We start from the raw sequence: 12,364 nt of genomic DNA, 5'->3' as shown, positions 1-12,364 counted from the left end.
CCTTCCTTATAAGGGGGAAAAAGCCTTTGATATATGTATGTATATAGAAATAATACAAAGATGGCACCACCACACTCCAAATTGACATATGAACAAAGATTTTCCAAATTTGAACTACCATCCCTGAAACAAAGAAGAGAAAGAGATCTGCTGACTACAGAATAATGACAGGAATGGAAGTCCTAGATAGAGATGATTTATTTAAGTGGGACATGAGAAAAACAAGAGGACATGAAAAGAAACTCATAAAGGATAGTTATAGAAGAGATCTGAAAAAGAATAGCTTCCCACACAGAGTGGTGGATATCTGGAATAAGTTGGATGAGCCAACAGTGTGTGTAAATACTATTCAAGACTTTAAGAACAAACTAGATGCTGAAAGATATAAAGATGGGTCACTACGAGCATAGCTCCCTTCCCTTATAATACAACTAGGTAAATACACACTGTGTCTTACTACATTGCTTCTGTCCCAGGGTAATGGGCAGGATACAGGGATGACCTGTCATTAATGAGGAGCTAACAGACTTAATGTCTAAAGAAGTGAGAGACTGGACCCCATGAGTGGTGTTCCTTTTCTTTGCACTAGGTAAATATTCGTATACAAGCAAACCCAGCTTAATAATTTCCTACCACATGTACACTCCATCCTAACACAGTTCTCTGTGGAACTAGCTCAACATGCTCTGACATGTCCGGGTGAAGGCGAGCCATGACTGTGTGACAGAAGAGAACACTTCCTAGGACCTAGGGATTCTTTTAAGGTTCACCACATACGTGGGGGGCTGTTCATATTACAGTGACAAGCTGCAAGTAACTAGTGAAGTCAGTAAGTTGTGTTGCAATACTGAAGGGTCTATTGAAAAAAAAAATGCTCAGGTTGTTTGTGAAACTAAGATTAGAGATAAATGGAGCATGTGATTAGATTCATGTTGTAATTTTATGCAATGTGTGAATGACGGTTGACATAGAAATTTTCTTTCAAAGCTGCAATGTAAAATCTGTAGTTTAGTCAAATGTAGTGCTTAGTTTCTATCTGATCCCCTGATTTCAGGTTCATTTGTGTTATTTCCTGAATGAAGCTATCTACACTATGTTGCTGCCGAAGAGCTGTAAGTGCAATTGCAAACACCGACAAAATTACTATGTTGAAGCACATTCTCGAAACACTATCTCGTTCAGCCCCCATGTCCACGTTTATTATCATCGTTCTCCTACTCTGCTATTCATATCAGGTATGTATGCTTTCTACATCAAATTTATCTTTTTCTAATTATTATAGGTAGAGTTATGTGACTGCTGTCTTTCATGGCCACAGTATCTTTTATTTTCTGTAGATTGTATGATTAGCTATAGTGTTATAATTTGTAGCATCAGAATTTTTCTTAGGATTTTAAATTTGTATGATATTATATAGCCTCTCACTTTCATTTGTGTAGTTTTCCCATTGTTTTCAGAAGAGGTGCTGCTGATTTTTTTTATTTTCCTCTCTCTTCAGCTGCTGGTTGCTAGCGGCTTGTCCACCTTTGTGGTGTACTTCTTTAGTATCCAGATTTTTGGCAACTGGTTGCTCTTCTTCTGCACCAAGAGTTACATTGATATATCTGCAGGGAATAGGTATGGATTGTGACTAGAGGTAGATAGCCTTTTGTGCATGTCTGAGATTTTAGAGATAACCTGCAGTCCTGTTGTATTGTGCTTTACTGTTAATATACCATAGGAGGGAATGGACATCTTAGGTTCCTGTGTAAGACATGACTTTTTCTACAGGAGTAGCAGATTTTTGTTTCTAGCATACATGGTATCTGATATTTCTTAGTATTAGAGTATAACCAGTGGTATTTTATATACATGTATACAATATGCATGTACATACTTTATATGTATGATTAACTTAAAACTAGTGGAAGGATTGCATTATTATTGTGTTTGCAGGTAGGGCTGAAATAGTACAAGTAAAACATGGAAGACACCAATATTTGTGCAGTGATAAGAATACTTAAAATGCTGTGTTTCAAGCATTTTGAACATCTTACTTATTTGTTTTATTTATTCATTTATCTAGTATTATTTATTTTATTTTTATTTTGTATCTTTATATTTATTTATTTATTTCATTTTATTTATTTATTTATTTATTTATTTATTTATTTATTTTTTGAGTTGGGCATTGGTTTACCCATTCAATAGTTGTATTGCCATATATATTAATTCTGGCAAGATCACTGATTGGTATCAACACTAGTGTGCATGCAAAAGGCAGCATTGCTATCTAGAAGAAGTTGAAAGCCTACAGGATGACCCAGATTGTATGGATCCAGACATTTTTCATATGCAAAATTTCACATTTTACCATCCTCCACATGAAAGTAATGCCCAATGATGACTTTACCTGGTCTCTGGAACATGCCCAGAAACTCGCTCTTTTCACTGTTATTTCCTTCCAACCTATCTGCTGCCTAGATCAGAAGCATGCACCAAGACACAGCTCATTCTCAGCAGTGCACCACCACTTTATTTACCGTCCCTCCTTATCCCTCATACAAAAAGAGAAAATATAAGGATAAATCCTAGAAGGCAATGTCAGTTTATAGTCCACTACAAATATTCTCCACACACACCAATCTTTTGCCATCTCCCATCCCTACTCAACAGACTCTCCCCATTTACTCAAAGCCCTCTTTACTCCATTCACCTAATTCTTGGTCTTTCCAGCAAGTTCACTCCATCCAGCTCTACCCTCCAAACTTTTTGCTACTCTTTCCTCACCCATTGTTTCCATGTGTTGAAACCATCCCAATATTCTTTCACCAGCCATCTCTGCCAGCTTCCCATTCATTCATGCTCTCTACCTCACTTTTCACTGTATCCATCCTCATAACCCCCACCATACTTCTCAAACCCATTAAAATTTCCCCTTTCTACCTCCATTAAATTCCTCTGTCCCATACATTTTCATAGGGACAATCACCCTTCATATAATCTTCTCTTTACATCCATCTTTGGAGACCTGTTTCTCATAACATTTTTCATAAGCCTAAGACATTGACCAGCTTTCCTCACTCTATGGTGTACCTCCGCCCCTACTCCTTTCTGCTGAATGTGACTAAATATAACTATCCATATTCCCAAACCTTTAAGAATTGCTTCTAGCTCACTGCCACCCTCACCCCTTGTACTGCTCATCACCTTGCTTTTACACACATTTATTTGATCATTCTTTCATCACGTTTCCTCCCAAACTGCGTTAAGAGCAGTCAAGAGTTTTTACGAGAGTAGTAGAGCTTGTGTTAGGATTAGAAATGGAGAGAGTGAATGGTTTGAGGTAAAGGTGGGACTTCGTCAGGGATGTGTTATGTCGCCCTGGCTGTTCAATCTTTACATGGATAGTGTGGTGCGAGAGGTAAATGCAAGGGTAGTGGGTCAGGGGTTGGAGATGATTAAAGAAAATGGAGAAAAGTGGGAGGTGAGCCAGTTGCTGTTTTCTGACGACACTGCGCTTATAGCAGGATCAGAGGAGGGATTGAGGAAGTTAGTGACAGAGTTTGAGAAGGTGTGTGAAAGAACGAAGCTGAAGATTAATGTGGGCAAAAGTAAAGTGATGAGATGTACAAGGGGAGAGAGTAACAGCAGGTTGGAAGTGAGCATTAAGGGAGAAAGACTGGAGGAAGTGGATAGTTTTAGATACTTGGGTGCGAATGTGGCAGGAAAGGGAGGAGTGGGGGTGGAGGTAGAATGTAGATTGAGAGAAGCGAGTAAATGTCTTGGTGGATTGAAAAGTGTAATGAGAAATAGACATCTGTGAATGGATGCTAAGATGAGGTTATATGAAGGAGTGATTGTGCCAACAGCATTGTACGGGGCAGAAACATGGAACATGAGAGAGGAAGAGAGGAGTTTGAATGTGTTTGAGATGAAATGGCTGAGAAGTATGATAGGGGTTACTAGGCTGGATAGAGTGAGAAATGAGGAGGTGAGGAGGAGAACAGGGGTGGAAAGGGAACTGGGAGATAGGGTTGATAAAAGAGTATTAGGATGGTTTGGACACATGGAAAGAATGAGTGAATAAAGATTAGTAAAAGAAGTATGGAAAGCAGAGGTGGAAGGAGTGAATATGAGGGGATGTCCTAGGATGAGATGGATGGATGGGGTGAAAGGGACATTACAAAAGAGAGGAATGTCTATGGAGGAAGGACGGGATATTAGAGCTTGTGTTAGAATCAGAAATGGAGATAGTGAGTGGTTTGAGGTAAACATGGGACTTTGCCAGGGATGTGTTATGTTGCCTTGGCTGTTCAGTTTATACATGGATGGGGTGGTGCAACAGGTAAATGAAAAGGTAATAGGTCGTGGTTAGGAGAAGGTTAAAGAAAATGGAGAAAAGTGGGAGGTAAGCCAATTGTTACTTGCTGACGACACTATGCTTATATCAGAATCAGAGGAGGGATTGAAGAAGTTAATGTCTGAGTTTGGGAAGGTGTGCGAAAGAAGGAAGTTGAAGATAAATGTGGGTAAAAGTAAGGTGATTAGATGTACAAAGGGAGAAAGTGGGAGCAGACTAGAAATGAGTATTAAGGGAGACTAGAGGAAGTGGATAGTTTTAGATACTTAGGTGCAAATGTGACGGGAAAGGGAAGAGTGGGGGGTGGAGGTAGAATGTATATTGAGAGAAGCAAGTAAATGCCTGGGGGGGGGGGTTAAAAAATGTAATGAGTAGTAGACAATTGGGAATGGATGCTAAGAGGAGATTTTTAATCTGCCAAGGCATTTACTCGCTTCTCTCAATCTACATTCTACCTCCACCCCTACCCTTCCCTTTCCTACCATATTCGCACCCAAGTATCTAAAACTATCCACTTCCTCCATTCTCTCTCCCATAATGCTCACTTCCAGCCTGCTGTCACTCACTCCCCTTGTACATCTCATCACCTTACTTTTACTCACATTTATCTTCAACTTCCTTCTTTCAGACACCTTTTCAGACTCTGTCACTAACTTCCTCAATCCCTCCTCTGATCCTGCTACAAGAGCAGTGTCTTCAGCAAACAACAACTGGCTTATTTCCCAATTTACTCCATTTTCTTTGACCATCTCCAACCCCTGACCCACTACCCTTGCATTCACCTCTCCCACCACCTATGTGGACGTCATTGTACCGAAGTGGTTAAAGGTACTCTATATTTTCTTCTTCACATATGGCTGATAGTCCTATATATATTGTATGTTTTAATTTAATTTATTGCAGATATTCAATTATCCTGTCTTTTTTCCTTTTCATGAAATATTCAATTCTGATATGTTATATTTAAGACAAATCTCGAATGTTCACAAATTTAAAAAGTTACATAACTTTGGACCATTAATGCCCTTCCACAAAAATAAGATTGGCAAAAAGCATCAAAACCAGCAGTGTTTGAATTCCTTATACGCGCAACAGATAGAAAATATTATGAGTATCATTGTACCATAGATGATGATGGTGAAAAATTATATGATTAAAAAATCAATAGTTTCACTGGTTCCTGAAAGTGCTCCTACAAGAATGTCAAATTTGAAAAAAAAAAATTGCAACACTTATCATCCAAAGGAGTTAGAAGAAGTAAATAGGAAAGATAAAGAAGACAGTAATGTAAGCACTCCATCTACCGTATTTTCCGGCTTAAAATGCGCACCCATGCACTTCGTTATCTCAGTACACAGATAGCGCGCACCGACGTATAACGCACATGCCAGGAAAAGTCACTGGTGGCTAAAACTCGTGAACTGCATGTATGCGACTCCTGCTTGCATTGGTCCATTGTTTTGTGGGAAATTTGAGCCATGAAAAGTTTATTGAATACAAAATGTACCTGAAAAATTTCGGATTTTTACAGAAAAATTGTAATTTACTATCCTGAGGGAATAATTCATCTTGCAAGTTTTTATCACCGTGTACAAGTTTTTATAACCGCATACAAGTTTTTATCGCCATGCAGCAACAAATTATGTTTCGGTTCATAAGTGTCTTTACTGAAGTGACGTTTAGTTTAACAAACTCTCGCAAGAGGGTGTTTAGTGTAGGCTAGATTGGCAATAGAACTGTCAATCTCGGCCCTGATCTAGCATATTCTGGGTGAGCTAAAACGGCCAACGTTCATGATGTTGGTACCAGTGCTGTTTTACGGATCCCAAATATTTGCATAGACTACGATAATCAATGTTAGTAAAAATAAACCAATGAAATAACGGCGATTACTTAGTATCATGTGAACGAGGTTACATGGAGAAGTATTTTTCATTGGCTAGAGCCACCGCTGCGAAATCTGTTGATTTGTCACTAAATTATCAGTTTAGGCATCAATCAGGACACAACTAAGAAAAAGTCGGAACTACATGTACCGGTATATGACTCATGTTGTGCGTTGGTCCTTTATTACTTTGTAGCTTAAATAGTTTGTAGGAAATATACATACATACATACATATACCAAGGCTTTTTCCCCCTTTCTAGGGAGGTAGCCAAAAAGGGAAAGGCATAAAAACACTCCCACCCATTTCATCCCTAAATACACTCCACACCCCTCCCACCCTCCCTCTCATCTTAGCACCTCCTGGATGACGGGTCATCCCTGCACCTTGCCCACCGCACTGGGTCAGAAGCAGTGTCGCAAGACACAGCACATCCACAGCAAGGCCGCTTCATTTAATCAGCGACCCCCCCTCTCCGTCCCCCCTTGCATATAAGGAGAGGACGGGGAGAAATCCCTTCGGGCTGCGTCAAAATTTACTCACACAAGGGTAGTGGGTCAGGGATTGGAGATGGTTAAAGAAAATGGAGAAAAGTGGGAGGTGAGCCAGCTGTTGTTTGCGGACGACACTGCGCTTGTGGCAGGGTCGGAGGAGGGATTGAGGAAGCTGGTGGCAGAGTTTGGGAGAGTATGTGATAGAAGAAAGCTAAAGATAAATGTGGGTAAAAGTAAGGTGATGAGATGTACAAGGGGTGAAAGTGGCAGTAGACTGGAAGTGAGCATTAAGGGAGAGCGACTGGAGGAAGTGGATAGTTTTAGATACTTGGGTGCAAGTGTAGCAGGAAAAGGTGGAGTGAAGGTGGAGGTAGAATGTAGATTGAGAGAAGCAAGTAAATGCCTTGGTGGATTAAAGAGTGTAATGAGGATTGTAGGAAATATGATCTAAAAAAAAGTTTATTGAAAGTAAAATATACAGAAACATTTCGGGATTTTTACAGAAAATTTTCATTTTATATCTTGAGGAAATAATTCGTCTTTACCATTTTTTATTTAATACTGAAACAAACTACAGACTGTTTCGTTTTAGCTTTGAACCTGCAATGACAGTGGTGAAATAGGACAATCTTTCATCGAGGTGACGTTTAGTTAATATAACTCCCGAAAGAGGGTGTTGTAGTCAGGTGTTTGACACGAGTTTATGAACGGCCGCAACGGAATTTGTACCATACCTAAAGTGAAGCAACAAAGCCAACATAAAAATTCAAACTAAGATGCTGTGAACATGGGCAAATATCATGAATATTGATTATGTTTCATGGTGTTTAGGCCTATTTAAACATGAAAAATAAGATTCGATAGATACCTACCTATACCAAATATTTATATAGCCCATGCTGGCGTATTCTTTCATGTCACCATGGCTGTTCTTGTTCTCACGGAACGTCACGGAGAAGTGTGCCGTCCCGACTTTGTGACGGCCAACATCGTCACGTTGTTGTGAAAAAAATTACACACACAGCCGCAGAATTTTTATCGCAGGCCGTAGATAATGCGCACCACCGGATAACGCGCACCCCCCATTTTTAGGCCCTTCCAACGGTAAAAATTCGCGCACTATACGCCGGAAAATACGGTACTTCAGCTAAGAAAGATGGAAAATCTTTAGGAAGATAATCTCTGTTATCAACTTTCTTTACTTCTGATAAAGTTACCATAACAATGACCTCACAGAAGTTTAAGAGTTAGAGCACTGAAATGGTGGTGAAAAATAGTGTACCTTTATCATTTTTTTCACAATCAGCCTTTCTAGGTTTAAATGGAAAAATTGCTAGAAAAGTTGAAGTTTCACTGGAAAGAGAAAGTATAAGGAGACTTGTAATTGAAGAGGCTAAATATAAGAAAGAAGAACTTAAAAATAGTCTAAAGGAATGCTTTGTGTTTATTAAAATTGATGCATGCACATGCCACAGAGTCAACTATTTTGCCATTAACATTAAGTTTGTTGATGAGAATGGTAAGGTGATAACACAGACATTGGCAGTGAAGGACACTTGGGCACATCACACTAATGAATATCTTCAGAAGTTGGTGGAAGAAGTATTAGAAGATTTTGAAATTAAAAAAGAATTTTCTATGTATAATTACTGATAACACTTTAACCCCTTCCATACGGTGCCGCACACGTAGGCGTCATGGGGAGCGAGTGTATTCGCGAGGCTGCCATATCGGCGTCTTGATTATATTTATTGTAGTCGCCCCTCCATAATGACATTCTTTCTAATTCTTTTGTAATCGCATTTTCTATGGTTATCAAAATTCACGGGTGAAGAGAGAACGATCGATATAAGCGGTGACTATATTTTATGATGCGAGTATTATTACGACACGTCGTACGGCTGGCATTGGTTGCTGCCACCGAGATCTAAGTCCATGACGCCTACGTGTGCGGCACCGTATGGAAGGGGTTAAATATGGTGAGCATAATTGAGAAAGCTATAGGAAAAAGTAAGGATGTTTTTGGGGCTTTTATTGATCTGGAAAAAGCTTATGACAGGGTAGACAGGAAGGCACTGTGGGAAGTTTTGCAGATATATGGGATAGGGGGAAAGTTGCTAAGAACAGTGAGTTTTTACGAGAGTAGTAGAGCTTGTGTTAGGATTGGAAATGGAGAGAGTAATTGGTTTAAGGTAAAGATGGGACTTTGTCAGGTATGTGTTATGTCATCCTGGCTGTTCAATTTAGGATGGGGTAGTGCGAGACGTGAATGCAAGGGTGGTGGGTCGGGGATAGGAGATGGTTGAAGAAAATGGAGAAAAGTGGGAAATAAGCCAGTTGTTGTTTACTGACGATACTGCACTTGTAGCAGGATCAGAGGAGGGATTGAGAAATTTAGTGACAGAGTTTGGGAACGTGTGTGAAAGGAGGAAGTTGAAAATAAATGTGGGTAAAAGTAAGGTGATGAGATGTATGAGGGGAGAGAGTGGCAGCAGGCTGGAAGTGAGCATTATGGGAGAGAGACTGGAGGAAGTGGATAGTTTTAGATACTTGGGAGCGAATGTGGCAGGAAAGGGAGGAGTGGGGCTGGAGGTAGAATGTAGATTGAGAGAAGTGAGTAAATGCCTTGGTGGATTAAAAAGTGTAATGAGAAATAGACATGTGAATGGATGCTAAGAGGAGATTGTATGAAGGAGTGATTGTGCCGACAGCACTGTATGGGGCAGAAACATGGAACATAAGAGAGGAGGAGTTTGAATGTGTTTGAGATGAAATGCCTGAGAAGTGTGATAGGGGTTACTAGGCTAGATATAGTGAGAAATGAGGACATGAGGAGGAGAACATGGGTGGAAAGGGAGAACGGTTGATGAAAGAGTATTAGGATGGTTTGGACACATGGAAAGAATGAATGAAGAAAGATTAGTAAAAGAGGTGTGGAAGGAGTGAACATGAGAGGGTGTCCTAGGATGAGATGGATGGATGGGGTAAAAAGGGCATTGGGAAAGAGTGAAATATCTGTTGAGGAAGGACAGGAGAGGACAGAAGATAGGGGTAAATGGAGAATGGTTGTGTATGGATGATGCTCTGATGCATGAGGGAAAGTGGGTGGGGGATGGGGGGTGAGGGAGTATGTATGAGAAATTGATGCAGCCCGAATGATTTCTCCCCATCTACTTCTCTGTATGAGGGGAGGGAGGGGGGGGGGACACCGAATTAATGAAGCGGCCTTGCTGTGGATGTGCTGTGTCTTGCGAGACTGCTTCTGACCCAGGGCAGTGGACAAGATGCAGGGATAACCTATCATCCAGGAGGTGCCAAGATAAGAGGGAGGGAGGAGGGTAGAGGTGATGGAATTGGTGGGAATGGAGTCTATACCTTTGTGTTTTGGCTACCTCCTGTGTTAGGAGGAAAAAAGCCTTTGATATGTATATGTATGTACAGTTGAGAAAATGAATAAAGCCACTGAAGAAAGTACAAAAACAAGAGATGATAAAGAGAACATTCCTGAAACAGTATCAGAACTAACAGAAGAGCCAGAAGAGAATTGTGATGTTTTAGATACTATTGTTGAAGTAGTATCTAAATTATTTACAATTCAACTTATGCATTGTGCTGTACATTCACTGCAGCTAGCTGTAAGAGATGGATTGAAGGATCGACATGCAGCTACTCTCATTTCCAGCTGAGGCAAGTAGCAGTTGTAGCCAGAACACCAAAAACAGATGCTATTCTGAAGAGACATGCTGGAAAAGGGGCTATTTTAGATCAAGCAACATGCTGGGGTAGCACCTATTTAATGATCAAATGTTTACATGAAGTAAAACTTTCCTGGAGGATCTAGATAACCAGAATGTTTAAAACTACTGAAAACCAGTGGGCAGAAAGAAAAGAACTTGAAAGTCTGCTGTATCAGCCTTATGTCGCCACCAAGAACTTACAATGTGAGTATTTAACCCCTGGTAAATTCTTTGTTGGAGTGGAAAAACCTGATATTTAGCCTGAACAAAAAAGGATTAATTGCTGATGGTAGTGTTAAAAAAAAAAAAAAAATTCTCTAGTTGGATAATAAAATTTCGTTAGCTGCTATTCACATTGAGCTGTTGAACTGAATTTTACTAAGCCATGAGCAAATTGAACAAGGAAAACAGGCACTGTGTGAAATAGCATATCACATGAATGAACCAGTGACTACCTGAAGCTAAAAACTAAAGAAGATGCTCTCAGTATGAGTAACTTTCAAGGAACCTCTTCAGAATCAAATGAAGAACTAATCTGAAGCTATTTCGGACAAAATGGAGCATTCCGAAGTGAAGCAACAGTGATTGAATGCACCAGCTACAATAACACCAGTAGATCTCTTTCAAAAATAAAATTTTAGTAAGATGTTCTTGATGCCTTAAAAGAAGTGGAACAATATGACCGGTCATCAAAACTTACTGTAGAAGAAGCCATCTCCCTTTATCCAGAGAACTGTAACAGCAATACCACTCAAGTCACTGTTGAAAGACTGTTTTCTGCTCTTAAGGTAATTGAATCAGACTTTAGGGCTTCTATGAAGGATGTAGCAGAAGCCATTCTGTTTTTAAGAATAATGTATTAGTTTATTTAAGAAAAACCCTAATGCCAATTGAACTATATTTCTTAGGGCATTCCTGATTTCTTTATTAAAGCATAAAAATAATTTTAGTTGTAACTTGAAAGTTTAGATTATGGTTGTAACTTGTAAGCCAGTTAAGTAAAAAAAAACTTGTTCAAGAATTTTTTTTATGTACAAAGCTATATATAGAAAAAGTTCTTACATTATAGAACTTTAATTGTTATTTCTTCTACTGTATATTTACTATCTCCTTTCAAAAAATTCATCACAATATCTTTTATAAAGTTACTTTACTTTCCTGTAGTTATTTTGTATTTGCAAAATTATATATGTAAAAAATCGTACATTATAGAATTTTTTTTTTTTTTTTTTTTTTTGTCTTTTATATCCTGTAAAGATTATATTTAAACTTCTGGTATAAAATAGTTTTATTTTTGTTCTGTACTTATTTCTTATTGCAAAGATATATATGTAAGAACTCTTTGTCTTACATTATAGCATTTTTTTTTTTATTGTTATTGTCTGAAAAAGAAGGTACAGTGGTGGTGGACTGGCTGGTGAGGTTATTTAATGATTGTTTAAGAGAGGGTAGAGTGCTGAAGGACTGGAGGAGTGTCTGTATAGTTCCACTTTACAAAGAAAAAGGGGAGAAGTGTGAGTGTAGTAGTTTCAGAGGGATCAGTTTGTTAAGTGTAGTTGGGAAGGCTTATGGGAGGGTCTTGATTGAGAGGATTAAGAGAGGAACAGAGGGAGTAATTGGTGAGGAACCGTGTGGGTTTAGGACAGGTAGGGGTTGCATAGATAAAAAATTTGTGGTAAGACAGATATGTGAGAAAGCTATAGGAAAAGATAAGGATGTTTTTTGGGCTTTTATGGATCTTGAAAAGGCTTATGACAGAGTAGACAGGAAGGCACTATGGGAAATATTGCAGATATATGAAATAGGAGGAAAGCTGTTAAGAGCAGTCAAGAGTTTTTACAAGAGTAGTAGAGCTTGTGTTAGGATTAGAAATGGAGAGAGCGAGTGGTTGGAGGTAAAGGTAGGA

The 12,364-nt window shown here is 39.1% G+C and overlaps 1 protein-coding gene across 8 annotated transcripts in view; it reads left to right on the top strand.

Annotated features, from left to right (window-relative positions):
- Nucleotides 1-12,364, top strand: part of LOC143036387 (palmitoyltransferase ZDHHC22-like) — an 85,078-nt gene that overhangs the window by 38,636 nt on the left and 34,078 nt on the right. For 7 of the 8 annotated variants that reach the window (XM_076203669.1, XM_076203672.1, XM_076203667.1 and 4 more), the window contains 2 exons: nt 1,055-1,235; nt 1,499-1,617. In XM_076203669.1, coding sequence (XP_076059784.1) covers nt 1,077-1,235; nt 1,499-1,617 — 278 coding nt within the window. In that variant the 5' untranslated portion in view covers nt 1,055-1,076. Of the gene's footprint in view, nt 1-62; nt 830-1,054; nt 1,236-1,498; nt 1,618-12,364 lie in introns of those variants that run through there. The other variant, XM_076203671.1, reaches the window with a different exon arrangement.

Source organism: Oratosquilla oratoria, chromosome 20, assembly GCF_046742065.1.
Source record: "Oratosquilla oratoria isolate Oo_2021 chromosome 20, ASM4674206v1, whole genome shotgun sequence".
Classification (NCBI taxonomy): Eukaryota; Metazoa; Arthropoda; class Malacostraca; order Stomatopoda; family Squillidae; genus Oratosquilla; species Oratosquilla oratoria.
The sequence above is the reverse complement of the archived record's forward strand: the minus strand, read 5'-3'. Positions and strand labels throughout refer to the sequence as shown.